The 27,451-nt window shown below is 44.7% G+C and overlaps 3 protein-coding genes across 6 annotated transcripts in view; all 3 read left to right on the forward strand.

Moving 5' to 3' along the window:
* The window catches only part of ahdc1 (AT hook, DNA binding motif, containing 1), a 19,509-nt gene extending 3,270 nt beyond the window's left edge, over positions 1 to 16,239 (forward strand). The window contains exons 2-6 of one of the 2 annotated variants that reach the window (XM_030741703.1): positions 8,238 to 8,432; positions 8,724 to 10,047; positions 10,149 to 11,866; positions 12,278 to 14,012; positions 15,008 to 16,239. In XM_030741703.1, the coding sequence (XP_030597563.1) occupies positions 8,845 to 10,047; positions 10,149 to 11,866; positions 12,278 to 14,006 (4,650 nt within the window). In that variant the 5' untranslated portion in view covers positions 8,238 to 8,432; positions 8,724 to 8,844 and the 3' untranslated portion in view covers positions 14,007 to 14,012; positions 15,008 to 16,239. The remainder of the gene's footprint in view (positions 1 to 8,237; positions 8,433 to 8,723; positions 10,048 to 10,148; positions 11,867 to 12,277; positions 14,013 to 15,007) is intronic. The other variant, XM_030741704.1, reaches the window with a different exon arrangement.
* Positions 16,240 to 17,856: 1,617 nt separating this feature from the next.
* Positions 17,857 to 24,534, forward strand: LOC115788602 (methyltransferase-like protein 24). The gene is made up of 5 exons (XM_030741705.1): positions 17,857 to 18,324; positions 19,196 to 19,294; positions 21,990 to 22,126; positions 22,303 to 22,570; positions 23,678 to 24,534. The coding sequence occupies exons 1-5, from the start codon at positions 17,995 to 17,997 to the stop codon at positions 23,981 to 23,983; spliced, it is 1,140 nt and encodes a 379-aa protein (XP_030597565.1). The 5' UTR covers positions 17,857 to 17,994; the 3' UTR covers positions 23,984 to 24,534.
* A 2,069-nt stretch (positions 24,535 to 26,603) lies between these two features.
* The window catches only part of wasf2 (WASP family member 2), a 28,752-nt gene continuing 27,904 nt past the window's right edge, over positions 26,604 to 27,451 (forward strand). For all 3 annotated transcript variants that reach the window (XR_004020559.1, XR_004020560.1, XM_030740834.1), the window contains exon 1: positions 26,604 to 26,728. The gene's annotated coding sequence lies outside the window, so the exon portion shown is untranslated. The remainder of the gene's footprint in view (positions 26,729 to 27,451) is intronic.

The following is a 27,451-nucleotide window of genomic DNA, read 5'->3' on the forward strand; positions in this document are numbered from 1 at the left end:
TATACTAAAAGACCTCTAAATGAAATGTAGAGTGAAAGGACATTTTGGGAATATATTAAAACTTTTACTATGCAACAAGCCACTACCGGCAAAAAAAAAATAATTAGTCATTACTATGTCCTTGGGGTGAAGGGTCCTGTCTTTTATGACTCTTTTTAATCTAATGGTTACCTGAAGTGAAATAGCTTTTGCCACAGGCAGGTAAACGTAGTTGAACTCCCACACACACACACAAACACACACACACACCAATGCGCGTGCACATAGACACACATATACACACACACACACACACACACACACACAGATGCACCCACACACACAGCAACCATTTAGCATTAGTGTAAGCAGTGTTTGTATGCTCCATTCTGTCACCTCCCACACGATACATTCATAAAACGGCTCCTCCGCGCCAAAAGCGGTGACTCAAAAGGAGACATCTACCCTTCTCTTTTCTCTCGCCTCCTTCCTTCTTTTAACCCCGCTGCCCTCCATATACCTGTCCAGTAGTCATTCCCCCCACCTTTTTTTTCTTCCACTTGTCTCTTTCACTCCTTCAGTCTCTCCTTTCCTATATGTCCTTCCTAACCCCGTGTCCTCATTCTCTTCATCTCCCTTAACACCCCCCACCCCCACCCCCAAAGCTGGTTGCAGCCGGTTTGAGTTTGACAGTGGAGAGGAAGCTCCGACCTCTCACCTCCGGAGGATGGAACGAGGGAGTGAGAGAGGGAGGCAAGAGGAGAGGGATGATGGAGGGCAGTGGGGTGGAGGAGGCTTGGGTGGGGGGTGGGTGCTAAGGGAGAAGGCGAGAGAGAGGTCAGAGAACAGGAGGGATTTGCGAGGGAAGAGAGCTGGGGGAAGTGGCGGAGGGGAGGGAGAGCGCGGGAGAGAGGACAGAGGGGTCAGGAAGGAGAAGGGGTGATAAATGAAGGGAGAGCAGCAAAGATGGAAGTGCGGGAAGGGAAAGATTGACCGCGCAGAAGGGATGAGAAGGAAAGAAAGAGTGTGAAGCTGCTGTGTACCTCCCTAACAAGCTGGACAGAATCAGCTCAATTATTAAAGAGGAGCGAGAGATGGGGAAAACACGCAGACACAGACGTGTACACACACTCACACGCATGCACAAAAGCCTCTCTCTGTGTCTGGCACACAACACATATGTATCATCATCATAGACACACACACGCACACACCTATCTGCAGATCATCATACTTTGCACATGCACAATGTTATGTTTCTTAGAGTTTCTTTTTTTTAAAGCTGTGCGTGAGTATACATGTGTCTGGGTATGTGTGTTTTAAAACAGTGAGTCAGAGGATAAGCAGAGACTTGTTAGTGATTCTCCTCAACACGCACCCCTCCCCACCCCCCCACTACCCAATTTGGCTTCAGCAGCGTCTCAACGTTCCACCAGCGTGGCTTCAATGTCGTCCCATCAATATGAACAGATAATCAGAGCACTAAGGGGTCTGTCTATAAATCCCTGCCGTGAATATAGTTTTCACCCTCTTCCCTTCCTTTCTTCTCTACCCTTCTTCTCTATCTTCCTCCTCCCTCCTCCTCCTCCTCTTCCTCTCTCTTGCCCGTTCCACCCTTGTTTCTAGTTCTCTTTCTTCTTTCCCTTTTCCCTCCTTCTCTGAGGAAGTGTATGCCCCCAAGGGAAGAAAAGATTCGCTACCTTCCAAGAGAGAAAGAGACTGTGAGTGTCTCTGTGTGTGTGTCTATGTGTGAATGTGTGTCCTCCACATATGTGCGTGCCAGGATGATAGTGTGTGCGTGCGTGAGAGTGAGAACACACACTTCCTGAGACGGAAAGGGAGATGGCGAGAGAGAGAGAGGGAGAGAGCGAGAGAGGCAGGGGATGAGCAAGTGAAGAGCAAGTGAGAGACTGAAAGCAGGAGGCTGTGGAGGGGGGAGGAGAGAGAAAGAGATAAGAGAGAAAGACAGAGACTAGTCGGGGAGAAGGGGGAAGATGGATGAATGCACTGCGCACCAAGTGTGTGTGTGTGTGTGTGTGTGTGTGTGTGAGAGAGAGAGAGAGAGAGAGAGATGGTAAAGAGATGCAGGTAGACAGAGAGGGACGGAAGGGTTTCTTATCCTCTCAGCAGAAGTCATAATTTCTTAGAGCGTGCACAGATGTGTATGTGTGTGTGTGTGTGTGTGTGTTTTATCGTGCGCATGCCTCATTGTGTTTGTGTCTGAAAGTGTTACCTCGCTCAGGCTTGAGGCCAAGATCCAGAGAGAGGTACAGTGGTGCAGCGCTGGTGTGTAGTGTGAGGAGTGCGTGTGTGTGTGAGTGTGTGCTTTCTGAAAAATGTGTATGTTGAGGCTGTGGCTGATGAGCTGTCAGTACCTACAGTTGGAATGTTCACAAGGCGGCCATTGTTGTTCAAACAGCCAGCAGCCTTCTCCTTGGCAACGGGCGCTGCAGCAGCGTCTCCCACAGCAACTGTGGAACAGGAGTATTGAGGGAGGAGGAGGAGTCAGGAAGTCAGGGCCGCAGCACGGAGGCCTCTCTCCAAAACACTGGCCTCAAGGTCTGAGTGTGTGTCGGGGTCCAAGCATCTGGTTTGTGTGTCCCTCTGTGTGTGAGGTAGATATGCGTGACTGTTTTCACGTGTGTCGGTATGTGTGGCTTTTAAGTGTGGGTTCTCATCAGCATCAGTGTGTAGCGTGTATCTTTATTTGTGTGTCAGCTCAGTGTGTGTGTGTCTGTGTGTGTGTGTGTTTGCGCACCTGTGTGAACTGTAAGTGGGAGTGTTTCTGTGTTTGCACCTAAGTGGTTGGTTTCATCTTCCTGTATTTGCATGTGTTTGTGTGTGTTTTTTCCAGACATATCCCTGTGTATGTGTGTCCTTGTTCGTGTGTTTTAATGCGTGCGCACATGTGCACACTCCTCGCTGTTCCCAGCTGGCGCAGTTGGTCACATGACCCGAATGAGGGGCGGCCATCAGCAGCGCCAGTAAACTGCCTGCAGGAGAGTGAGAGAGAGAGAGAGCGAGAGTGTCAGGCTGAGTTGAGGATGAGGAAGGGGGTGTTGGGGAGTGGGAGCTGTGTGTTGTGGGAGAGAAACTAGGGGCAGGAGGTGGGTGGTGGTGGTGGTGCGAGAGTGGGGGGTACTAGGGAGATGAGAGAAGGAACAGTGAGGAAGAGGAGTGAAGAGGGGGTAAGGAAGGATAGGGTAATACAGTCCTGCTTGTCTTAAAATAACTACAGCATGTAGGTTCCTGCAGAAACAACAGGAGAGAGACAGGCAGACAGTGAGACAGGTGGGGGTGGGGGGTGGGGTGTGGGGGGGGGGGGTCCTGGTTTTGTGTTGCCTACTGTTTGGAGCTACTTCTGCAATCCCCTGTGTTCATCCTTGGCTGAGCTGCCACTGTATCTGCTCTGTGTGAAGTCTGTTTACGTTAGATGTGTTTCTGTCTGTCTGAATGTCTGTCTGCCTTTTTGTTTGTCTGCACATATGGTTTATGTGTTGGTCTCTGTTCATTGATATGCTTTGTGTGCATCTTCAGTGTGTGTGTGAGCGCGTGCACGCGCCTACTCTTGGCAGGAGATGCAGCGCACGCACTGATGATGGAGATCATTAGGAATTTCCTGCAGCTGGGAAGGTGGTTGTGGAGGGGGCGGGGCAGCAGGACGGGTGGGATGTGAGTGGGTGAGAAAGAGAGGAGAGGTCAGAGTGAAGGAGTGTGTGGGCGGAGGGGGTGAGAGTCTGTATGTAAAGTGTGTTCCTCGGACTGTCTCTGTTTGACTGACGTGTGTGGATGGAGCTGCAGCTCACCAGAGTCCAGCTCTGTTCTGAAGGGATGTTGATGCTAATTTGTGTGCGGGTGTGTCGGCGATCCGTGCGTAACACTCCTCACCCACTTTGGCACACTTACCAGCACCTCAAGCTCTCAGACAACCCAGGTCTGTTGATCAGAAGAGTTTGCATATGGTTAAAGCTTAGCTGCTCACTGTTTTTGCCTGTTGGGCTGCAGTGCACTGCAGTTCAGGCAGGACCTTATAACTTGAATTTTAATGTTTCGTTTATTTAGTTGAATTAAAACTTTGCAGACATTGGCTAAACTAATAAAGATTCAATACTGAAAACTTTTTCTGAACAAAAACAAAAAAAGCACCTATTAAATCCAAATGCCAACCAATTATTTTAAGCTGTCTAAGTTCTGAGTAGGTTTAGCTCATGTTAGATGAGGATATTCTTATGTATTATAACACGGCTTAAAATGAACAAAGTTAAGTCATCTTTCAGACTAATGGAAACAAAATGCTCAAATACACACTTGGTACTTATACTCTTCCAGACTTTCTCTACTGGGCATTTATGCAAATTAGCGCATATTTAACAAGATAATACCTCATTAACATAAGTTAACATAAAATTTCATAAACTTGTATTGTCTCACTATAAGGAATCGACTGATAAGAGTTTCATGGTGACATACTACTACTACTTTTGCCTGTTTTTGCCTGTAAATAACATATTTTTATTGGAAAGTAGTAACAATTTGTAGCTTTAAAGTTTCTCATACACTGAGCCAGAACTCTCCACTTTACATATACCAGACTCTTCAGTTTTATTCCTAGCTATATTCTGAAGAGAGATTTGTTCCTATATCACTCAGAGGCTGATTTATAGTATAATGTAATTGTAATTCTTTCCCTTTTTCTGGTTGTGAACAGCATTTTATGATTTATAAAGTGCTAAAAAGATATTCCCTTTGACTCTGCAGATAAACATTATAACATGCCAACAAAATGTAACAAGAATTGGGAACCTGGCTTTATCCGGTGTTCAGTTTTCTCATCTGGAAATGTAGGCAGATTAGTTCATATTTAGATAGATAATGCCTTATTTGCATATTTAAACCTCAAACTTCAGCAAAACTTGCAATACTTACAAAAATGTCTTCATGTAAGCAGCAACTGGGGAATAACTGTTAAATTTGACTCTGTTTACCTGTATTGTCTTTTCTTAAAGTGTAATGCCATGCAATGCTACTGCATACTACTAACACTACAATATAGATATGTAATGCGCAAAGGTGAAGTGACAAAGCCAGTCAACAAGTTAACAAGTTGTTTGGTCAGTGTTTTCTGTGCATTCATTCAAAAGCAGTGGATAACTGTACATTATAATCTGTATATCAAAACAAACAAAGTGTAAAGCTTTCCATCTATAAAGGCTTAAATCATGATCAAGTACTCAAATTTGAGCAATATCAGCTTTGCATTCACCTATAGCACAGGGGTTGACATGACCAAAAACTGCCCTCTGTTATGTCTACTACATGATTAGAAAGCAAACACTATGTTTCTATCATTTTTCCCATGTTTCTGTTCACTGATGTTTTCCATAGAAGGATTTCATTGTTGCGTGTATATTTGTGGGAACCGAAGGTTTGGGGTTGCATCAGGGTTGAGGTGACGGAGCGTCGAGAGCCTGACGGTATAGTGGAGTTGCTGCACGGTGTCACTCAGCCTCTGCGGACCCCTTGACCCACTTCCCCCTCCCCACCTCTCCTGCTTCTCTCCTGGCCTAGCATACACTTTTTCTTGCTCCCTCTCTCTCTCTCTGTTTCATCCCCCCTTCTTCTTATCTGTCTAAACCTCTCAGTGGAGCACCTCCTCCCCTCACCACCTCACTTTCTCTGTCTTTCTCTCTCTCTGTCTCTCTCTCTCTCTCTCTCTCTCTCTCTCCCTCTCTATCCTCTATGCCCCCCCTCACTCCCATCCTCCCCCCACCCTCCCTTACACCCCCCCATGCTGTTTCGGTGCTGCTGCCTGTCTCTTAGCAACAACTGCACACCCGTTAGAGCTCAGTGAGTGCTTTTACAAACACACCCAGGAAGACACACTTATACACGAGCACATTCGTGCATGCGCGCACAAACACAACCATACACACTGGGTCTAGTTTCTCAATGAGGGTTTCTGCTGGCAGGCCTGTGAGTCTGCAAGCCTTTGTGGCAGTGAGATAGATGGGAACAGAATAGATATGCTTTACAGCTACCATGTACAGAGTCATTGCGCCTCTTACACTACGCTCCACAGGCCAGTGGCCCAAACTGGAAATTGAGAGGTTCAAGTCTCTCTCTGTGGCATGTCATGTTGTCGTTTCCTTTCCTGTGAACACACAATTAGACCTAAAAGTTTTTGGAGGGGGGGGGGAACATGTACAAGATGAAAACTGTTCAAACAATATCATTCATATGAGAGCTGCTCTTTGTGAAACAGATTCAACAGATCATCATGTGGGAGCAGCGCGCACCCTTGGCTGTTTTCACAGAGACAATACTACGCCACTGTGTGTTCCAAAGCCCCAGAGCCATTCACAGCAAAATGCACCAAAACGCATTCGCTACGTATGACGGTGATTACATTGGAATGGCGGCTGATGGATGCCAGGAGTGTTTGCTTAAAACAATGAATCACAGTGGGAGCATTTGATTGGCTGGCATCTAAACCCTGTCAGAAACCCCCCCGCAGAGCACAGTAGAGGGATATTTGCATGTTTGTCTTTGTTTAGTGTGCAATCGTGCATGAGTTCACATGTGTGCGTGATATGTCTGTCTTTAAGTGTAAATCGATGTGCGAGTGTGTGGGAGGATGAAGCTGTGGGGGCATGTTTTGCATGCGCGTTTGCGTGCTGGCATGTGTCGCTGCGCGTGTGCGCCTCTGAGTGACAGTGCGTGCATGTGTGTGTAACAAGCACATGTGATGCAATGTTTAATTAAAGCATGTGCTCTTCTCATTCTCTCACAAACTGGTCAGATGAAGCCTTAATTAATGAGTGCTGTTAATTAAACTATAAAGAAAGTGGGAATGAAAATTGTGTGTGTGTGTGTGTGTGTGTGGGGGGGGGGGGCACACTGGGAATGAGAGGGTGTGGTTGAGTGGGTTAAAGAAAGTATGTTTAACATGTTTGTGTTCATCTCCATGTTCGTCTGTCCCAGTTGTGTCATTCCTCAGAGCAGCAGAACACTGAGGTTGCTCTGCTCCATGTGTGCAGCCGCAAACTCTGCTACAGCAAAACTCTCCCACTTCTTTTCCTCTTCTTCCTCTACTCTTTTGTCTTCCTCTCGCCTCCTCCTCGCCAACTTTTTCTCTCATTTTGCCAAAAAAATCTGTCTGCCTGTCTCTCCCCTGCCACTGACTCAATCATATCTTTCACCTTCCTGTTCTTCTTTCTCTCGCCCTTTTCATATGTTCTCACCCATTCACTCTCTCATTCTAATGTCTCACACCCCCTCCCCATCCCCGCCTTTCTCTTGCTCTTTCTCTCTCTCTCTCTCTCTCTGGCTCTCTGTCCTTCACCCTCCCTCCTAATCACAGCCATATGTTGGAGAGGGAGGCAGGGAGATCTGACGATGGACATAATTGTGTTGAACATAGACTGTGTGGTACAGTGTTGGACTCAGCTGTGTGCGTATGTATAAATTAAGTTTGCAAATGTTGCGTTTACTTGAGTTTGAATGCAGTCACGTGTGAGTCTCACACCACATGTGGTTGAGATTTCACAGTACTTCTGTCTGCACTTCTCCCATGCTTTGGGTTTCAATAATCCCTCCATTGCTCCTGTCTTTCTGTCACCTTCATCTCTCCATCCTCTTAACACCTCTCCATTCACCACCTCTCTGCTTCCCCCTGGTGGCTGTGATTATTCACACATTCACATTCTTGTTGCACCCTCAGAGTCTAGAGCTTTGTAATGCATTTGGAATAGTTTTGGTAAAACGTGGCATGAACAGTGACAATGTGTGTGTGTGCTTTGTGACATGATTCAACTGTTGAATTTATCTATTTTTTTTAACAACGTATACATCATCTCATTCAACTATTGCATATGCGGCAAAAACATTGTCATGTATTGATGATAAACCGTACATGTAGAAATCCATATGAAGTATTTATACTGGCTTACATGTGTACCCACACTCTGCTGGAACACATCAAAATGAAACACTAACTACAATTAGACTTTAAAAATTTATACTGCAAGTCATCCTCCAAAATAATTGCATGAGATAGTGCAGCCCTCACCAAAATACTGATTCTAGTCTGGCCTGGTGCATGTTGTGACATCATGTACTAATCTCTTTTTCTCTTGTTCCTTCTGCTCCACCCTCCTCCTTTCTTTTTCCCTTTTCCCACTCCGCATTTTCCTCTACCTTCTTCAACTCGTTGTCCCTTCCCCTTGTCTGTATCTCTATCTTTCTTTCTCTCACTCCAGCAACCATGGGCAAAAGACAGGAGCAGAGGGGAGAGGGAGAAGTATGTGAGCTCTCCACTGCAGTATTGATGACCCAATGATCCCCTGCAGAACAAAGCCAGTCAGGCAGACAGAGTGAGGCTCAACTCAGAATCAAAATCAGAATCAGTGCCACGATCGTTCGGTAAAAGCAGCAAATTGAACAGGATATGAATGGTAAATGTAATCTAATGTTGTAATGCTGCTGTGTGGGTGGCACAGTTAATAGAGGAGAGTGCATCACGGATTAGGTTTATGGCCCGTTGCCAAAAATGTTGACGATTCTATTTCACAATCGCAATTACATCTCTGCAAATTTTTATACGTGTTCTATATTTTATGCTTAACAAAACCCATTTTTTGGCTCATGGGGTTTGGATTATATGTTTTAAATTCAACAAGGAAATTTTTAACATATTTATGAGCTTACTTTTCAGTTAATAATACTGTTTTCATATCTGTCTTTAGGTTTTTGAATCTTCGTGCCAGCTGTTAGAGGACGACAGTTACAAAGAAGAAATACTCATTTACATACATCTGAAAACATTCATATTTTTCCTGCCTTAGTACCAGCAAAACTGTCTACTGGATGAGTAGCTTATCAGATCACCTGCATTCAGGCCAAACTGGGTCTCCAGTGGGCTGTGGTGAGGCTCGGGCCGAGGAAAAGGGGTGTGTGTCGGGGCTTGAGGGAATCGAGGAGGCTGAGTTCTGGACCAGGGAGCTCGCGCTCCAGGGGGGGTTCCAGGATCCTTCTCATGATGGACTGGCGCTGGTGACCTCCGACCACATTCCCTCCTCCTCTCCTTCTGCCCTGGCCAACGGCCTCCATCTTCAGAGAAGGCTGGGGCACAGCAGTTGCCGGCGGAGGCAGACAGAGACTCACACGACTGCAGAGACACATACATTTGCAGAGACGTTCAGAAACATGCAAACACACATAGATCCAGATGTGCATGCGCAGGCTTTTTCTCATGCAAATATGGAGAACTGTGGAATCACGGATGTGAACTCACATACAGGTTCTATTGGGCCAGAACACTCCAAAACTCTCACATCAGAGGCCATACACTCACCCCAGCCCTTGTCTTTGGCGCTAGGCAATCACCCTGCCTCCACCAATCAGCTGGCAGCCCCGGTCAGAACTGCAGAGACAGAAGTGCCCTCAACGTATTGTCCAGTTTCTACTGGTCCAAACTCAAACACAGACTCCTCCCCACTTCCCATAGAGACAGAAAAGAAGTATGCACTCCGTAGCTCTGGACGTCCCCGCTTTCCCTGTCACCTGCGCAAATCCTCCCGCCTCCGCAGAAGCATAGAGGATGGAGAAAAAAGAACAGGGAGGGAGAAGGGAGGAGAGGAGGATGAGGAAGTATTAGAGGAAAAGATCTGGAGGGTAAAGGAGGAGGATGTGGCAGTTGGTGATAAAGAAGAGCATTCCTCTGTGGAGGCTGTTCTCCCTACAGTTACCAGTCACACAGACATTGCTCTTGCTCTAACTGTACCTAAACCTGTTCCTAAAGCTATACCTAAACCTGGGGCGAGACTTGGGTATAGACCTGGACCTAAATCCAGGTCTAGGCCCTCACCAAAACCTGTGCATAAAGCAGCACCTAAAAGCGTAATGAAACAGCGTCAGGCAGCCCAGGCTATCCACGATCATGCTAACCCTCATCTCTCATTTGGGAACATACCCACAATCCCTGCATCTCTGCTAACGATGAAGGAGGAACCTGTTGCACAGATGAGGGTATGTCCTCCCAGTAATGGCAGACGTGGGCGTTTTGTTGGTGTAAGTTCATTTCTTAGTCAAATGTAAAATCATATTGTTTGCTAATGAATGTTTAGTCCACTTTCTGTTGTAGCTGTTTTATGCTTGTCTCTACTTTACAGGTGAGGAAGATTGTCGTCAAGGTGGCACGCATTCCAGTCAGTCTTAGCCGCCGACAGAAGAGCTACAAAATTTCTAATTTGGAAACAGTCACAGGGACAGAGAAAAGTAATGATGGCAATGTAGAGGGCTCAGAGACGGCCCGAGAGCCAACCGCACTCCTCCGAATGAAGAACAACGGAAAGAGTGTGATGGTGATGTTCCCTCCTGGAGAGCTCCCTGTTATCCTCAAACGCAGGCGGGGACGACCGCCTAAACAACCTCTGCCAGGAATACAGGGGGAGCCTCCAAATGCTGGGAACCCTGGTGGTAATGGAGACCAGCCCAAGAAGCCCCGGAGGCGGCGACGGACTAAACTCCCTTTTCCATATCCATCCTATGTTAATGATACAAATGATGTGAAAACTGAATATGGGGATGTTCTCTCCAAACTGGCCTTTTTAAACCGCCAGCCTCCCGCCACTGGCCGGTGCTCCCCACCTCGCTGCTGGACACCTAGTGAGCCAGAAAGCTTTCATACCCCCTCTGAAAACCCTGGAATATCCACCCTGCTGCACCGGCTCACCGGATTTAGACGCCCACGGGGTGGCAGGGGAGGAGGTGTTGGACGAGGAGGAGGAGCAGCAGGGGGGATCGGGGGCAGAGAATGCAATAAGAGCACCTTCAGTGACTTCTTTGAATCTATTGGAAAAAAGCGGAAACTGAGCCCCCTGTCTGAGCATGGATTACCTAGGAAAAGAGGAAAGGGTGTGGGTGGAGGTGGGGTGGGTAGAGGAGGTGGTGTAGTAGGAACAGTGCCTGGAGGCGAGAAAATAGTCAGAAAGAGACGTATGAGAAAAAATGGTGCTTTTAAAGGGGGTGGGATGTCCATAGGACAGGACTGGCCCAATGGGGCAGGTGGCTGGGGTGAAGAGGGACCTATGGATAAAGAGAAAGGCTTGGGTGGGTATCAGCTCTGTGGCTCCTCAAGGGGGGGCTTCTCCTCCTGTGAAGTTGGACGGGGAGGTGCCTACAGCAGCCCAGGAGGGAGCAGAGGAGTTGGGGCAGCTGGGGAGGACTCACAAGGCCTCTTTGCTGGTTATTTCCGATCATTGCTCGACTCTGATGATTCTTCAGACCTGCTGGACATCTCCTCCACACAGTCAGACCCCCGCAAAGCTTCATCCACCCCTGGATTTGAGCCATCCAGCCCAGCTACAAGTCACAGCTGGTCTACTGCTTTCTCTAAGTGGAGCACTAAGGGTGCAAATTCTGGGGCGGAGGGTTCATCCCAGACACATGGCTCCTCAACCAGGCCTCCATATAACTATGGGAACCTGGCCCAAACATCCCCCACCACTTCTACTTATCCTAAATCCACTCCTCCATCTCTCTCACACTCTCCTAGCTCCCTCCATCCCACCTCTTATAGCCATTACTCTTCTGGCTACTCCTGCTCCTCTCCTGTGGTGCCACAGAGGTCCTCAGACTGCAGCTGGTCTGGTAACAACAGTGGTAAGACCAACCCTGTCAGTCAAATGGGTTATTCCAGCTATCAAGCCACAGCCAAGCGAGGATACAGTGGATATCCAACAGCAAGTCATTCCTCTGTGATGCGGGGGGACTCGACAGGGCCAACATCACCTGGAGGAGGATATATGTCTGTGGCCAAAAGTAGCCCCTTCATCTCCTCCTCACTAGAGGGGTACAAACAATACAACGCCAATCAGTGGAACTTCAGGTAAATCACTTGTACAAGTCTGGTGCCATTAAAAGAAAGACTACACTAACTAATAGAAGTAATTCTGGAATTATCACATAAACATTTGAATTGGTCCGAAAGGAATTTAAATGTAAATGCATGTAACTAAATATTTTCTTTCATCAAAACAAATAAACAAAAACGAAAATCAAGTGCAAATGAATATAGGCCTGATCATCTGATTACATTTCTCATTATAAATGTTTTGCTCCAGCACACAATTTTTAATATCACCATGTCCACCTTGTGAAAATTACAAGTTGTCATTGTAGCCTATTACTGATTTGTTAAACTGCAACAAAGAGCAGTGAAAACTCTTTTGCACAAATAATGCTTAAGTGGTTTTTGTTGTATAATATATGTTGGTATTTTTTTTTTATATTTTTTCAGACAAGGTTATGGTGGTTGGTCAACAGACAGCTTTGGGTCTCAGTACCATGGCTATAATGAATATGGATCCAATGAGTCCAAAGACATCTTGGATATCTCAAACTACACCCCCCAGAAGGCCAAACGACAACCCTTCCCTGAAAGTCTATCAGAATCCTCTTCTGACTCTTCACATCTTGGCTCTGCAGCTACTGCTAGTGGCCCTAGCTCCACATGTGGCACATACAAACAGAATGAGTCTGTTTCTGTCAGTGGAGAAGGGGGCCAATCAAGTCTGTCCAGTCTGGAGAAGTTGATGATGGACTGGCATGAGAGTGCCTCAGGACCTTCTTATAACTGGAGCCAGAACGTCCTCTTCCAGGGTGGGGGGACCAGCAAACCTGGCCGTGGTCGCAGGAAACGGACTGAACCACATTTAGAAAAAGAAGGAATTTCTGCTTTGCACTCTGATTCCCCATCCAGTCCCTCCCCAACGCCTACTCCTGGACCTAAGCGGGGAGGGGTTGGAGGACGGGGCAGAGGGTCAAGGGGAGGCAGAGGAGGTCTGTCTCCCTGCCAGAGGGAGAGGCCAGCAGGGTCCAAAGGCAGGGGCAAGGCTGCCTCTACATCAGGAGTGGGACCAGTAGTGTCTGCTGTAGGTCCAGAGGGGTCTGGGCTATTTCAGGAAGGGCTGGATTATTACAGCGGAGACAGTAGCAGCCTCTCTCCCTTGGCTACTCCTAATCCTGCACCACCTTCCAGCTACCTCCAAGACCCCTGTGAGTACCCCTCCCCTTATTCTGCCCACCCCTCCACACCATCCTCTGAGGAACGTTATCCAGCCTTATACCCTGGAGAGTCCTCCTCTTCCCTCTCACCCAGTGTCTCCTCTCCTCCTTATCCACCCAAGCCTACCCCTCCTCCACACCAGTCTTACCACCTTGTCCCCTCCAGGACCTTCTCCCCATCTTGCTCCCCCTCACCGCGGTTAACACCCCACTGTGGCACTGCACTCAGTCCCTCACACCGCCCCCCTCCGAAAGACCCACAGTTTTCACAGTACGACTCCCCGAGCTACTGCAGCTCCCCCTACTGGTACGGACAGGCATCGCACAGCGGCAGCCCCAGCCCACACACACACTCAAATACAGCCATGCACGCACATAGCAACCCGCACACGAGTCCTCATGGAAATACACCTGGTAATTCACTCTCTAGCCCAAATGCAACCACACACACACATTTGACTCCAACTCCCCATGATGCACATCATTCTAACTCACAGCCCCACCTGAGCTCACACACTAACACACATCCAACATCACACCTACAGAGCAGCCCTCTCTCCCACTCCAACAATCAGCCCCACCACAACACACACACCAACCTCAACACCCACCTCGCCTCACATACACACTCGAACCCCAGCCCTGGCCTCCATTCCCACGCAACACCTATGCTTTATGAGGAGCGCAGCCCTCCCTCTGCCATTACCCCACACAAGCGGGATTTGACCCCCCACGCCATGAGCACAGGCCATCGGCAGGGTCCCTTGCCTCACTCCCCATACCCCAAACCTCCCCTGGACTCCTCGCCCCATCAGGAGGACACTAGTGGCTACTCTGTGCCCCAACAATCCTACCAAGGCATGGGACACCGCTACCCCTCCCAAGCGGCTCAGGGTAGTGGGGTGCTGTGCCAGCTCCTGGACCCAGCCGGTGATGACAGCTTCAGCGTCACAAGCCTGTAACAGCAGGTGAGCGTTTGATTCTCAAGGACAATATACACATGGAAAAGCGTGCAGTGAAAGAAAATACATCACAAATAAATCAATCCTTCAACTGTAAAATAATTAATATTACATAATATTTACCTGGGTGATGAAGCACAAGTGTTATTTTTGGTATTGTTTTGTAATTAAATTCATATCTGAAATGTATCTCAAAAACACAAACTGTAACGGCAGCTGGAAAGACGTAGTGTGCTGATAGAATTTCTTTGCAGAGCAACATTAACAACAGTATTTTTATTCAATGATAAATGGAACAGGTCACCTTTTAGTAATAATCCATCAAAAACATAATAAGCCTCGTGCGAAGCTTATATCTGTGTACACGAGCCATTTGATGCCAAGTTTTACAGTGACAGAAGCTACTTTTAATCTGTTTGTGAGCTAAAGGGGAGGGGGCATCAATAATAAAATTGTTTCATTTTGGGGTTTTTTATCCAAGAAACAAAATAGTAAAAAATAAATAAATAAAGCACTGAAAAGGTATAGGACACTGTCTCCACCAAGCATGTAAAACCAAGTTTCACTGTTCTTCCCCAGTAAACAATACCAAAGAAATGGGCCCACAGTTACATCTCATTTTTGAGCCCTGCTCTGCACATGTTCTCTCGGTCCATATTTGCACTTTTTTTATTGGAGGTTACATGCAAATTTGAATGTGTTTTACTGCAGTTTGTATTGTAAAACCTCTCTAGGCTGCCAAACTCCATATAATAACTCTGTAGGCTGGAATGCAAACCTTCATTTTTTGATAAAAATGGCCACAGCAAAACTGACACCAAAATGATAAAATATGCTCTGACTGGCAGCACAGTCATTGTATAAGGAACTGTTAAAAATAGCCTAAAAATGTAAAAAAAAAAAAAAAAATGTGTAAAATATATGTCAAAAACATTGTCTCATATTACTCTTATTTTCTCTTTTCATCTCTTTGTCTCTCCCTCTCTCTGTTTTCTTTTCAGGTGCATTCAATTCAAGCTTTTACAGATTTGCAAACATTTTTTTTTTTCTTTAAGGGGACTTCTTTGTGAGAGACTGTGAAATGAAGGGTGAGAATTTAGCTGCCAGCTTTGGACAGTTAAAGCTTTAATTCTCCAGCACTGACAATCAAGATCAACTCACATACTCGAGCATGCACATACACAAATGCACACGTGCGCAAACACAAGACACGCATGCGCGGATTAGTTCACTACCTAAACATGACCACATGAAGTCATACATGTGCGCCCTCACTCACACTCTGCGCTGGAATGAGGGAACGGCCAGGAGGAGCTGACAGATGAATACCAGACGCTCACGGACAAAGACAAACCTATTTCCTCATCCCTCTGAGTCCTGCTGTGATACATAGAGGACTCTGTTTCCCAGAAGTCTAACTCACCAAATCTTTGCGTTATTTTTTCTGTATCTGCAATGTGGGCAAACTAGGATCACACTACTCTCTCTGTGTTTATTTTCTCTGTTTTCTCCCCTCCTCGGCTAAACCAGCAACTGTGTTCTGCTCTCAGCTCTGCATTTCTGTCTTGTGCCCAAACTTGAACCGCATCTGAGCCCAAATCAAGTTCTGAAATACCATAAGCCTAGCAAATGTCCCTCTCTGTGCACTCCTTGTGTTGTGTCCCATAAGAGAAAAAGTGGACTAAATCAGTTTCTGCTCTTGAAATACCAGCATCTGTACATATGACTCCAGCTCCAAGCCAGGGGGCCTCTGTTCGCTGTGAAGGCCCGTCATCAACTTGCCCTCCTCTGCGTTCTGCCATGGTTTCTCTGCTGTGGGGGTGGGGGGGACTGCAGCATGGAGACTTAACATCCTGTGTTTTGCTGTTTTAACTACAAGGGAAAGAGACATTGAAATTACACAATGGCCCCAAAGAGACTTGTTTTCTGTGTGCAAATTTGAGACAGAGGGTGCGTCCGTGTGACATGCATGTATTTGTGTGTACATGTGCCTACATGTGTGCGTATGAGTGTGCGTGCGTGCCTGTGGGGTCTAAAGGAGTGAAGCTTCCCAGACACCAAAGTCTTGGCGGGGCCTAATTCTTTCTTTCACTCTCTCCCTTCTTTTTCTGTGGTCTTGTGTTGTTTGGTGGTTTTTGTGATGAAAAAAAATTGTATATCTGTCTGTTACATATCATGTATGTATCTGAGGTGCAAAATATTTAAATACACATTCTGTTCTTGCCATTGGTAATCTTGTCTATAGCGTTCAGCTTCTTTGCCGGATTAAGGGGGAGGTGTGAGCGTGCTTGTGTGTGGCTGTGTTTTAGAGCCTCCCAAAGTATTGGGCTTTGCCCAGGCTGTCTGGGACTGTGAGCGAGTGTGCGAGCGAGCGAGTTCAGTCAAGGACACAATTCGACAGGGAGTGAAAGGGAGGGGAGGAGAGGAATAGATGGTTGGGAGAGCAGGGGAGGATATGTTGGAGGAAAAAGAAAGAAACCAGACTGAGGAAATCAGAAAAGGGTGTCGAAGAGGTTTTTAAAGCCACTAAAACAAAAATGCCCATCCCCCCCCTCAAAAAAAAAACTGTAGTTTCACAATTCTTCATCCAAATAAGGAAATGTTTTAAAGCAACTAACCAAAGACCGCTGGTACCAGAGAGCTGACAGGAAAGGATCCCATGCCTATTGCATGTCCTCACAGGGAAACTTGCTACTATACAGCAAATACTGTACATCTGCAGCTTGTGTATATGCATGTGCGTGCCAGACAGAGAATTAGAGAGAAAGGAAGCAGATGGGGTAAGTTTACTGGCTGCATATTGTGTACAGTTTGTCAACAAGCTGACTAAATAGACTCAGACATGGCTGGAGGAAATGTGTTTGCTGTGACATTCCACTGTATGGTGGAAGGGTGCACGAACTGTCAACAACACTACATGACAGACAGAGAGGGGGAGGGTGCAGAGCGACAGCTCTCTGTCAGATTTTTCTTTTGTGTGGCATTTATAAAAAAAACACTGCGATTGCATTTACATACAACGGCTTCTCTTTTGTGTTTAATTTAAGGAAAATCACAGCCAATTTCATCCCACAACCAGGAGCAAATCTAATAATAATCTGTATGATTATTTCTCAAGTATGACATTTTACTTAAATAGAGGTAACACTTGAAGTCATCCATTTTATTATTTAGTAGATTTGAGGACACGTTACGGGTTTATTAATGAAACTGATCTAAACTCCATCATGGCAACATTTATATAATTACACCATTTTGCTCATTGTGTTTATACCCCAGCCTACAAGAAAGAAGTTTCTTAAAACTGGATTAACGCATTTATTTCTAAGTATGTTATGTTGTAGATGGATACCATCAGAAAGCGTTATATTCTAAGTACCCTAAGAAATTAATCTTGTGGAGCAAAATGAGTATTTAGTGTTCTAGCATAAAATTAAACTTTCCAAACTTCTGTAAAAGTACAGACCACAATCCGTGACTGTGCATCTTAAAAACATCAACCTTAAGTTTTATTTATTCAAATTTCAATATTTGTAATACCCTAAAAATAATAATAAATGGTGATTTATATGGCTCACGCTACTTTGGCGGAAGAATACCACTAGTTGCTCATCATTTTGATAAACAGCACTTTTTTTTAACGTTAGAGATAGGCTGTTCGTCCAGTATAAAGCGGAAAGGGTATTTTCTAACCGACGTGTCTGTTAATTATAACCTAGTTAGTTATAGGTTAAATAAAGTCACTGTGTCAATAAGGCCACCGCTGACCGAGGAATGCGCTTCGTCACCAGCAACTTTCCCCTGGGGATGACAAGAAGGAGGAGGAGGAGGTCGCGGAGGATGGTGGAGGAGGGGAGTTCTCAGCTGGGACTTTCCTCTGCCCTCCGGGAAAACTAAGGAAAAAAAAAAAAAAGCGAGAGAGAAAAAAAGTTGAATCACAGGGCACAGCGCCGGCGATGTTCCCCGGAGCCGTCACGGAGGTGGAGGTATGCGGACCTGTGCGCGGTGGAGGGGCCGCTGCGGTCTCTCCCTCCGCTCGGGAGCACTGCTCCTCTTAATCCCACCGCTTCTCCTCGCACTCCAGCTCCTCGTCGTCGGGTCACTTTTACCTGGAGCCGCACGGGTGTGGATAGGGGTAGAGGAGCAGGACGGAGGGGTTGCATTTTCCGTTATAAGCATTGAACCGAAGTGGAGCTCACGGCACCGGGGAACGCGTTCCTGGCGACCCGGCGTGGAGGAGGAGGCCGAGGCGGACGACGGGGAAAGGAGGGAGGGGGCACGAGCCTTTGAGGATGAGAACGAGATGCACTCGCGCCAGGTTCGTAATGTAGTGCGGAGGAAAAGTTTATGCATCAGATGTTTTATTAAAGACTTTTTGGGGGGATAATAAATGAAAATTTGATTTTCGCCTACAGTACATGAAATTTATGAATGAAGTTTACAGATAATTTCAAAATGAACTTAAGTGGGAAACAGATACTGGGATCATGCCATTGCTAAGCAGGATTGCAGTTTAAAAAAACATAAAAAAAAGCTACCCTGCTGCTGCCGTAGTGTCTTCATCCAGCTCATTTATTATGCTGGGCCAGTTTGTGCAGGGCTCGCTGAATTATTACAGGCATGATGGAACAGGTGAGGGCAGGGGGCGCAGCTCAGCACTGACCCCACATCAGAGAGAGATGACAGCTGTTTCGTCTTTCTGTCTTTGCCCTTCAGCTGCAGAGTGCTACAGCCATCTGTGTTTGTGTGTAGGTGCATCTGTCCCCTCTTCACCTCTCACTCCTCACGCCCTCTCGCTTTCACTCTGCTCTTCTCTCACTGTCTCTTTATCTGCCCAAGGCTAAACTCTGACTCATTCTATTGAATCATCACCCCCACTCCCCACAGAGGTTGCCATGGTGACCAAAAGGTTCATTCTGAGCTGGGTGTGTGTGTGTGTGTGTGGGGGGGGGGGGGGGGGGGGGGGGGTTGTGTGTGCAAGCCTGTGTTTGTATGTTACGGCACCTCAGGCAAATACCAGCAGGACGGAGGTCAGTGCCTGTGACCTGCCTTTTCTGCACTCCTACCTGGGCACTTGCACACTTTACTGCCATTCCTATGCATTATTTAGCCACATTCCAAATTCTCTCGGATCTATTGGTATTCCTTGCGCTGGAGCATCTATATATACACATCATGCATGTTCCCAGGTGGGACCCAGAGCATTGGAAGTGCAGCTGTGGGCAGCAGGCGAGCCATCCTTCACAGCAGAACTCAATCGAATCATCCAGTATATTACAAGGCCACAGGTAGGCTGCACAGAACACCATCCAAAATGCTGCAGTGATATTCACAGAAAAATCTTTCCTCAAAAAGTTATCCAAACTGAAACAGCAATTGCAAAAGTAATCTCAGGGTTTGAAAATCCCTAACATCATTTACTTTACGCAACACAACTTGAATACTAATTCTAACACACAAACTTATGACTTGTGACCCTTTAAAAAAAGTGTCTGCTTAAAAAAAAATCCTGTATTTCACAAGGAAAGTCATGAAGAAGGAAAAACAAATTTTCATCTGTTGACAGTTTTCTTTGTCTTTTCTTGGCTTTTTAAAATCTGGTCAGATTTATCTTCTGACCCCTTGGAGAGGTCCCAGCCCTTAGGTTGGAAACCACTGGTCCAATAAATAGCGCAATCCTTGAAAGCTACACTCCAGCTCAGTGGGGGCTTAAAATTCTTGTAGCCAAGAGTTAGACCTTGCCAAGCCTTAACAGAAATCAATAATAATAATAAAAAAAAAAACAGCTTCACTTTTTTTCTACTACACTTCTTTGACTGCAGACTAGTGTGGGGGTTAACATAGCAGTAATATGATCAGTCAAGCACTGTCAATATGCTGGCAGCAGGAATCTGCCAAATCTTCAGCCAGTAAGGACTTTCTGTTCCAGACAGGAAACTCCCAAACAAGAGTAAAGACTTATGCAACACCGAGTGCTGGGGGAACTGGGAAGGAAAGTTATATATCGTCACCCTCTTTAAAAAATGGCCTAAGTCTTTTTTAATGAAAGTTTTTTGTTGTTGTTGTTTTGTTTTTTGCCTAAATTATCATATTTTCAATGTTTGGTTCAAATGTTTGACTTTACAGAAGTATTAAAAGCATGATCAAAATGAACACACCTGAATAAAGTAAAACAACACAAAAACATTACCCAAGTGCTTGTCTGAATAGATCAGTTTTAAGCTGTTTTTAAAGGATACCACAGATTCAAGGGTGCAAAGAGAAAGTAATAAGCTCTTCCACTAAGGTTTTGGCATTAAGGTCTGGAATGCACAATCCGCCTTAGTTTTCAGATGGGTAAGTGGAATCACAAGAAGACCTCTATATGTAGACCTAATGATCCAGCTCGGAGAACAGAGGCAAAGTAGATCGATGATATGAGTGGAGGCCTGACTTTGTAGCTTGACTGGAAGCCAGTGCAAACGCTTTAACAATGGGGTAATGAGAGAGAATTTATGAGAGTGAGTTTAAAACCTTGCAGCAGCATTTTGGACAGATTAGAGGCGATTAATAGATGCTTTAGACAGACAAGAAAAAAGAGCATTAAAATAATCTCAGCAGGAGGACACGAGGGCATTAACAAGCATCTCCAGTTCACTTTTTGAGACAACAGTCCTGTGTTTAGCAATATTTCTTAAGTGGAAAATGCAAAAGATTTGATGTGAGCATCAAAAGTCAAAGACTGATCAAAGATGAACACAAGATTCTGTGTATTAGCTTTTACAGAAGATGCGAAAGATGATACAGATGATAAGAAATGGTTTTAAAACTACTAACAATATGACAGAATTTACAAGGAAAATAACATGGGAATTAAACCAGATCCTTGTGGAACACCACAAGATAATCTAGCCACATCTGACCAGAAACTTCCTACTGAGAACAAAGTGTTCTCTCAGTAAGAAATAAAGTGAACCACTACAAGACAGGGCTGGAAATCCCTACCTTGTGGTTTAAGTGGTGGATGCGGTCTTGAAGGTGGAGCTTAGGTCCAGCAAAACAAGGACTGAGTAGGCATCAAAAGGTCATTTGGGACTTTAAGGAGAGCTGTTTCAGTGGAATGTAGTTTCCTAAAACCAGACTGAGCAACTTCCTTAATTGTTTCTCAACAACCTTTTCTAAAATTTTGGCAATGAAAAGAAGTTTTGAAATGGGTATATAGTTTGTATGTAGTGATGGGTCCAGGTTTGCTTTTTTCAGCAGTGGTTGGATAAGCCCTTTAATAGAGCTGGGGACACAGTCTGACAGCATAGAGCAATTTATCAGAGTGACCACAGAGGGCTCAGTGGAGTCAAAAACTTTATATTGACTGGGGTAGTTGAGGGTTTCATTTGGGTTAATGGGGATTGATAATACTCCATATTTTTATTCTTGGACTTAACTAGAGTGGTTTTGCATGATAGTTTAAATTATTTCTTTATTTAATATTAGACCTTAGGGGAGCATCTTAGTTCATCTTCTGTGTGGAAAAAATTTTTTTATTTCCTCTGTCTCCCTTTAAGCCAGGTTCCTTCTGATTGGCTGCCACTCCCAAACAAAATGCTTGAACTGCAGGTGGGTGGGGCTTCTGTGCTCACAGACAGAAGTGATGACTTTGGCCATGCTAATATGAGCACATTATAACAGTATATATGACAAAAAAAAATAAGAAAAAGCAGAATCAGTCCCCTTTAATTATTCAATACCTGCAACAAATTAAAGCACCTCAGATTTACTCTTATCAAACAGCTACCATCAAATTGATTTTATCATTTGGTTTACTCAAAGACACTTGAAGCCATGACTCTGCAATGTTCTCACAAATTACACAAGACAAGCCACTTCTCCGAACAACTTCTTCTTTAGCTTCCTCTCTTCTCATATGAATGCTAATTCTGTGTCACACTCTTTCCAGACCTCTATCCAGCCCGTCTTATGTGACTCTTTCCTCTTGTGTGTCCCCAGCTGAACTGCTCCAAGGTTTTATCTCCAGGGCGGGCTCAGCCAGCTCAGCACCCTGCAGCACCAGCCCATTGGCTGCTGTGTGCTGAGGACTGGCTCCTTCCAGCTTCACACAAAACGTGTGTTGCATATTCCTTCAGGTGTGCCACTTGTCTGTTACGTTATGTCAGTGCATGCGCTGCTATGCATTCTTATCACTGGTTCAGTTGGAATAAACAGCGCAATGCATATTTAATCATGCATGCAATAATGTTCAAACCACCTTTGTGCTCTCCTGCCTCTCTGTCTTTCTTTCTGTCTGTCTTTGTCTCTCTAGTATGGATGGGGGAGATGCAGACTTTCTGAAGACTGTGTTGGGGCTGGGATGTGAAGTACACTGTTTTGATCCCAGCAACTCTAATGCATCTGGTGGTCACCTTGGCAACAGTTTGGCTAGTAACCATGGTGATGGAGGCGTGGTCAGCCAACACAAGATGTGGCTTGAGTGGCGAGCTCCAAAGAAGCGCACGCAGAAGAGGAGAGGAAACCCGGGTGGTGTTTCTCAAACGCTGGCAGACATTATGGCAACTCTGGGACATCACACAGTAAGACACACGCACACACAGAAATTTAGAGAAACAGTGCCAAACAAACATACCTTAGAGTCTTTTCACCCCAACATACCCAGAAAGCTCTTTTACTCAGATGTTCCCATAGCAACAGGGCTCTGCGCCATCCCTGGCTGCCATGGCAACAGTTTAAGTGAGTGAATCACCCAGTTGCATCTTGTAGCCACAAGAGGGAACTACATACCTGGAGTTTGATTGTGTGCTGGGTGACAGAATAGGAAGCAGTCCAATACATACCTCTATAAATAATTAGTGTCACTGCATGAAGGCAAAAATATACAATAGCTTCATAGACATGTGAGCAATAGTGCCACCTCTGGAGGAAGAAATGATCGACAATCCAGAGAACTGACATGTGTTTGATTAGACATATTATGTATAATTTCCCCCTGATTTGACAAGAAAAGTTAGGTGGGTGTGGCCAAATTAATTCTCATGTTCTGACGTTTGAATGCCTCGTCCAATTTGGCCCAAATTTGGCTCAAGTGTGTAGACTCAAGTGTAATTTAGACTTCTGCTTTGATTCTATGTAGAGCCTACGACATAGCCTACACATGTGGCTGGTGCCATTGCTAGCCTTTAAACCTGTGTGGCTGCACAACATTTATGCTATACAGTGCTGTGAAAAGTGTTTGCCCTTTTCCTGATTTCATTTTTTTTTATATTTGTCATACTTACATGTTTAAAATCATCAAACAAAATGAAATATTAATAAAAGAAAACCTGAGTAAATACAAAATGCACTTTTTAGATGATGATTTCATTTATTAAAGGGAAAAACAGTATCCAAACCTACTTGGCCCTGTGTGGAAAAAGTAATTGCCCTCCCCGTTAAATCGTAAATTAAATGTGATTAACCACATTTTTTTGGAAAGATGAGTTCAGTTTCACTAGTCAGTGGTGGCAGAAAATGCTGTTCCTGACTTAATCAGTGCCATTTCTGTTGTCACTGATGCCTGCTTTGTTCTGTACCCAGTGTTCTGCTGCTGCTCTCTCTAACTTATGCTTCTCATGTATGCACTTGGAAGGGTGGGGAGGTGCCAGACCAGAGCCATAGTTTCCTCTGTTCTTTCTTCTCTTTAGGTTCACTTCCTGTATGCTGATTTGCTAAGTGGTGAGTGGCGAGTTTTCCAGAACTGGATTGAGGCAGGAACTCTGCAAAATGTCCATCATCTTGTTGCCAAGGTGCACCTGGAGTGGGCAGGGTTTGAGGTGGGCGGAAGCAACGAGGAAGTGCTCCGCTATTGGTTCAGTGTCCTTCAGGGTCTTCAAGCTTCTGGACTCAAGCTGGTTCACAGCTCTGCAGGAGAGGGTCACAGTGTCCTAAAACAGACAGTAGCAAATGCACACAGCTCCTACACACTCAGCTGGGTCAACACACGACACTGAGACTCACACATGAATGGATGAAGCTGTACACAGATGATCCAAAGAAGAGGGGGAAGCAGTTAGTGAAGTTTCTTGTTTTTTCCTGAGATTTCAGGCATATGGTTCTTCACATGACATCTCCCTCTAGTGGATATGAAGAGATCTGCATCTTTGTTACTTGACTCTTACATAAAAATTTTTATTTATATTTAAAACTGGACATTTTATTTTAAGCAAATATTGAACAGAAGAAGGGGTTGCTGTTTTAACTGGCTAACAGACACAAAAATAATAGTTAAATCTACAGATTTTACTTTGTCACAAAATAAAAACAAGGGCATACTGTATGTATGTCCTAACTGTTCCTGAATATAAAACCACTGCCCAACAGGCACCAATACATCTTCATTTATGTTTCAGCTGAACCATAAATCTGTTGTTTTACCGGCATGTCCCACAGTATGACCCCTTTCACATGAGTCTGATCCAACAGCTTAACCTCTTTGAGAATATTACTGTAAGCCTGAAGTACTTTAATGTGCAATAAAACTTTACATGAAGAAAAGCTTCAATTCTGTTGTAAAGTGTGTATACTGTGAAACTGTGTAAGGAGAAAACAATAAAATTATGATCTGAAACGTACATCCACACCACAATAAATACCAAATAAGAGACTCTGATCATCCCTGTTAATGAGTAGTTATACTGCTATGGGTCAGATATGTCAGGTCAACTGTAATTTGTGGCCTTTGCAAGATTTAATTGTCTACATATTTTATCCATATTCTGTTGTGGTCACACGTTTACATACACTCCTCATGGGAATGGATGTCCTGGTAATTTGGGGCTTTTAATGATTTCTTTGAACTCCTCTTTTCCCAGGCTGGAATGACTGTACAGCATACATCTTTAATGACTTTAAAAAAATAAAAATGGCTGCGCAAGATTGAATTTATTTTGGATTTTCTCTAATCCACAGAGGGTCAAAACTTTACATACAGACTAAAATATATACATTTACCCCCACTAATATTTGGTTACATATCCCTTAGCTAGATGCATTTGGTAGCCATCAACAAGCTTCTGGCATAATTCTGGTTGGATATTTAACCACCGTTCTTGGCAGAATTGGTAGAGTTTATTTAAACTGGTTGGTTTCCTGGCACAGACCCAGCCTTTTAGGTCCACAAATTTTCTATAGGGTTGAGGTTGGGGCTTTGGGAAGTCCATTCCAGAAGCTTAATGTCAGCCTGCTTTATGTTAGCTGTTCCACAACCAGTTTTGATGTGTGTTTGGGTTTGTTGTTCTGTTGGAACACTCAGTTTCAAGTCCAAGTTTCAACAGTGTAGCTGTTGATTTGAGGTGAAGAATTTGGAGGTCATTCTTCTTCTTCATTACTCCATCCACTTTGTACAATGTACCACTGATAGCAAAACAGCCCCACCACCACTCTTGTTCCTGAATATCCTTACCAATTACTACTGTGATCTGAGGGTGACAGTTTGGGTTTGCTTCTAGACCATGCTGAAGTGGGGACACATCTTAATAACTTGTACTTGCGTACAGTTGTTTGAATCGATGATCTTGGAATCTGTAGTTGTGACCTTCCTATCTTGTGTAAACCTACAATTTTCCTTCTTACACTTCCCCATTGTTCTGAGTATTGATCAATCAATGAGTGCTGTCAAATCCTTTTTATGCTGGTTTTAGTGAATCATGATCACTAATGAGAATAGGCCTTTGCAAGTTAAAAACAGTGTAGACCCTTCAGCACCACTTATTAAAAGATTTAAGTGAGTGTATGTGTATACTGTATTTATATTTTAACCCTCTGCAGATTAGAAAGAATACAAAATAAATGAAAACTTGTGCACTTGTTTATTTCTAAGTTATTAAAGATTTGCTCTTTAATGACTTTATGACTGTATTTTCTCAGTTGTTTTTAATAATTTGAGAGAAGTTAGTAATATGCATCTATCCACCTAACTACTGTATTTACATGGAATCGATGGTGGGAAACAGTCCAAAACAGTAAAAAGTATACAAGTGTGCAAAAAATCGAGAGCATACTTCCTCTGATCTGCGAAGAAACACAAAAGTGGGTGTAACAGTGTTAACTGTGTATAACAAAAACAAATGTGGGCACTGTACCGCAAGTAAAGCTCAGCTACCCTATTGCAAAATCAAAATACATTGTGTGAAATTCATTCACCACATATTCGTAGGGTTTAAACCACTTCATGTTATTTAGTCTTCACTGGGGTACATGCTCCCTTAAAGCTTTGCAGTTTGCAGGGGCTGAGCTGAGCTGAGGTTAAGGAGGCACGTAACACTCACCGAGGCTTACAGGACAGGCTATTTATCGGTATGTGCTTTTTCCACAGCAGATTTTATCCATAGAAAGCCAACGCCAGTCATTCCTCGGACGCGTTCCCACTCGCTTGAACGCACGTTGGAATGTGGCGCTGCCTCCACCCTCCCTTACGTAAATTGCGGACAGATGTTTGCCACTAGTTTGGGTGGAGTTGCGCTTTTTACGTTGCAATTTCCACATCCTGTTCTCAGTTAAAACAGGTGACAGGCACAGCAGCCAATCAGCTTCGAGGAACTCCTCCGCTCGACCAATCACAAGTTCACAATCCCGGGACTTGAGCAATCTGTTTAGCTCGGTCCGTGTACTGTACCGCACAACATTTCTTGTGAAAATCTTGAGACTGTACAACTGATAGGCTGTATAAAGAGAGCCTACAATTGCCAGATTTGACGGTAAGTGATATATCATTGTTGAGTGTTGTTTTATTTAAGTGAGTGGTGTAAATATGGATTTGTTTGTCTTTTATTTCGACATAAGAGGCGCCTAGAAGTTACTTCCTGCTCTGACAAGGCCGAGATCCCAAGTTACATTTAGCCCGTTTAACTTAAAGTTGTGGGCGTAAAAAGTGTAACTCGTCTTTTATCACATATTTGCTCACGTTAGAGAAAGGTTTATGCGCTCAGTGTAAAGTTGGGGGGAAAAAATGTGCGGTAAACCTTGGTTATTTCAATTTGTGAAAGGCAGTTGGTGACCTGTCACTGTCGAACTAGCTGAAATGGAAGCAGCTGTAACGCATTTCTTCATTTTTCTATTTATGAAAGAAACGGTAAATCCTTCAGATAGTTTGGAAATATGCGCAACAATGTCTGTCGCAACCCCTTTTATTTATTTATTTATTTTTACACACAGTAACATTTATACCATGATTCACCACCAACAGGAAAAACTTGTAATTAGGCAGCTGAAATGGGCAATGGGAAGCACTACAGGCTGCACTTAGAGTAAACCAAAATCTGCAGGGAGAGTCTGCAGTCACTGCAATCTGTGACCCCTTAATGGGAGCTGTCGTTTGCTTATCTTATTCAGTATGGGAACTATGGTGTTACTGCTGTGTGTGTGTGTGTGTGTGTGTGTGTGTGTGTGTGTGTGAGCTCACATGATTGCACTGACTGTAA

Source organism: Archocentrus centrarchus, chromosome 11 (assembly GCF_007364275.1).
Source record: "Archocentrus centrarchus isolate MPI-CPG fArcCen1 chromosome 11, fArcCen1, whole genome shotgun sequence".
In the NCBI taxonomy this organism is placed as follows: Eukaryota; Metazoa; Chordata; class Actinopteri; order Cichliformes; family Cichlidae; genus Archocentrus; species Archocentrus centrarchus.

Excerpts from the sequence above, each read along its gene's own strand:
- LOC115788602 (XM_030741705.1), top strand. The coding sequence starts at position 17,995 with ATGCGGACCTGTGCGCGGTGGAGGGGCCGCTGCGGTCTCTCCCTCCGC. Across the intron at positions 22,127-22,302 it reads TGTGTTGCATATTCCTTCAG|TATGGATGGGGGAGATGCAG; the intron begins GTGTGCCACTTG and ends TTGTCTCTCTAG. Across the intron at positions 22,571-23,677 it reads CAACTCTGGGACATCACACA|GTTCACTTCCTGTATGCTGA; the intron begins GTAAGACACACG and ends TCTTCTCTTTAG.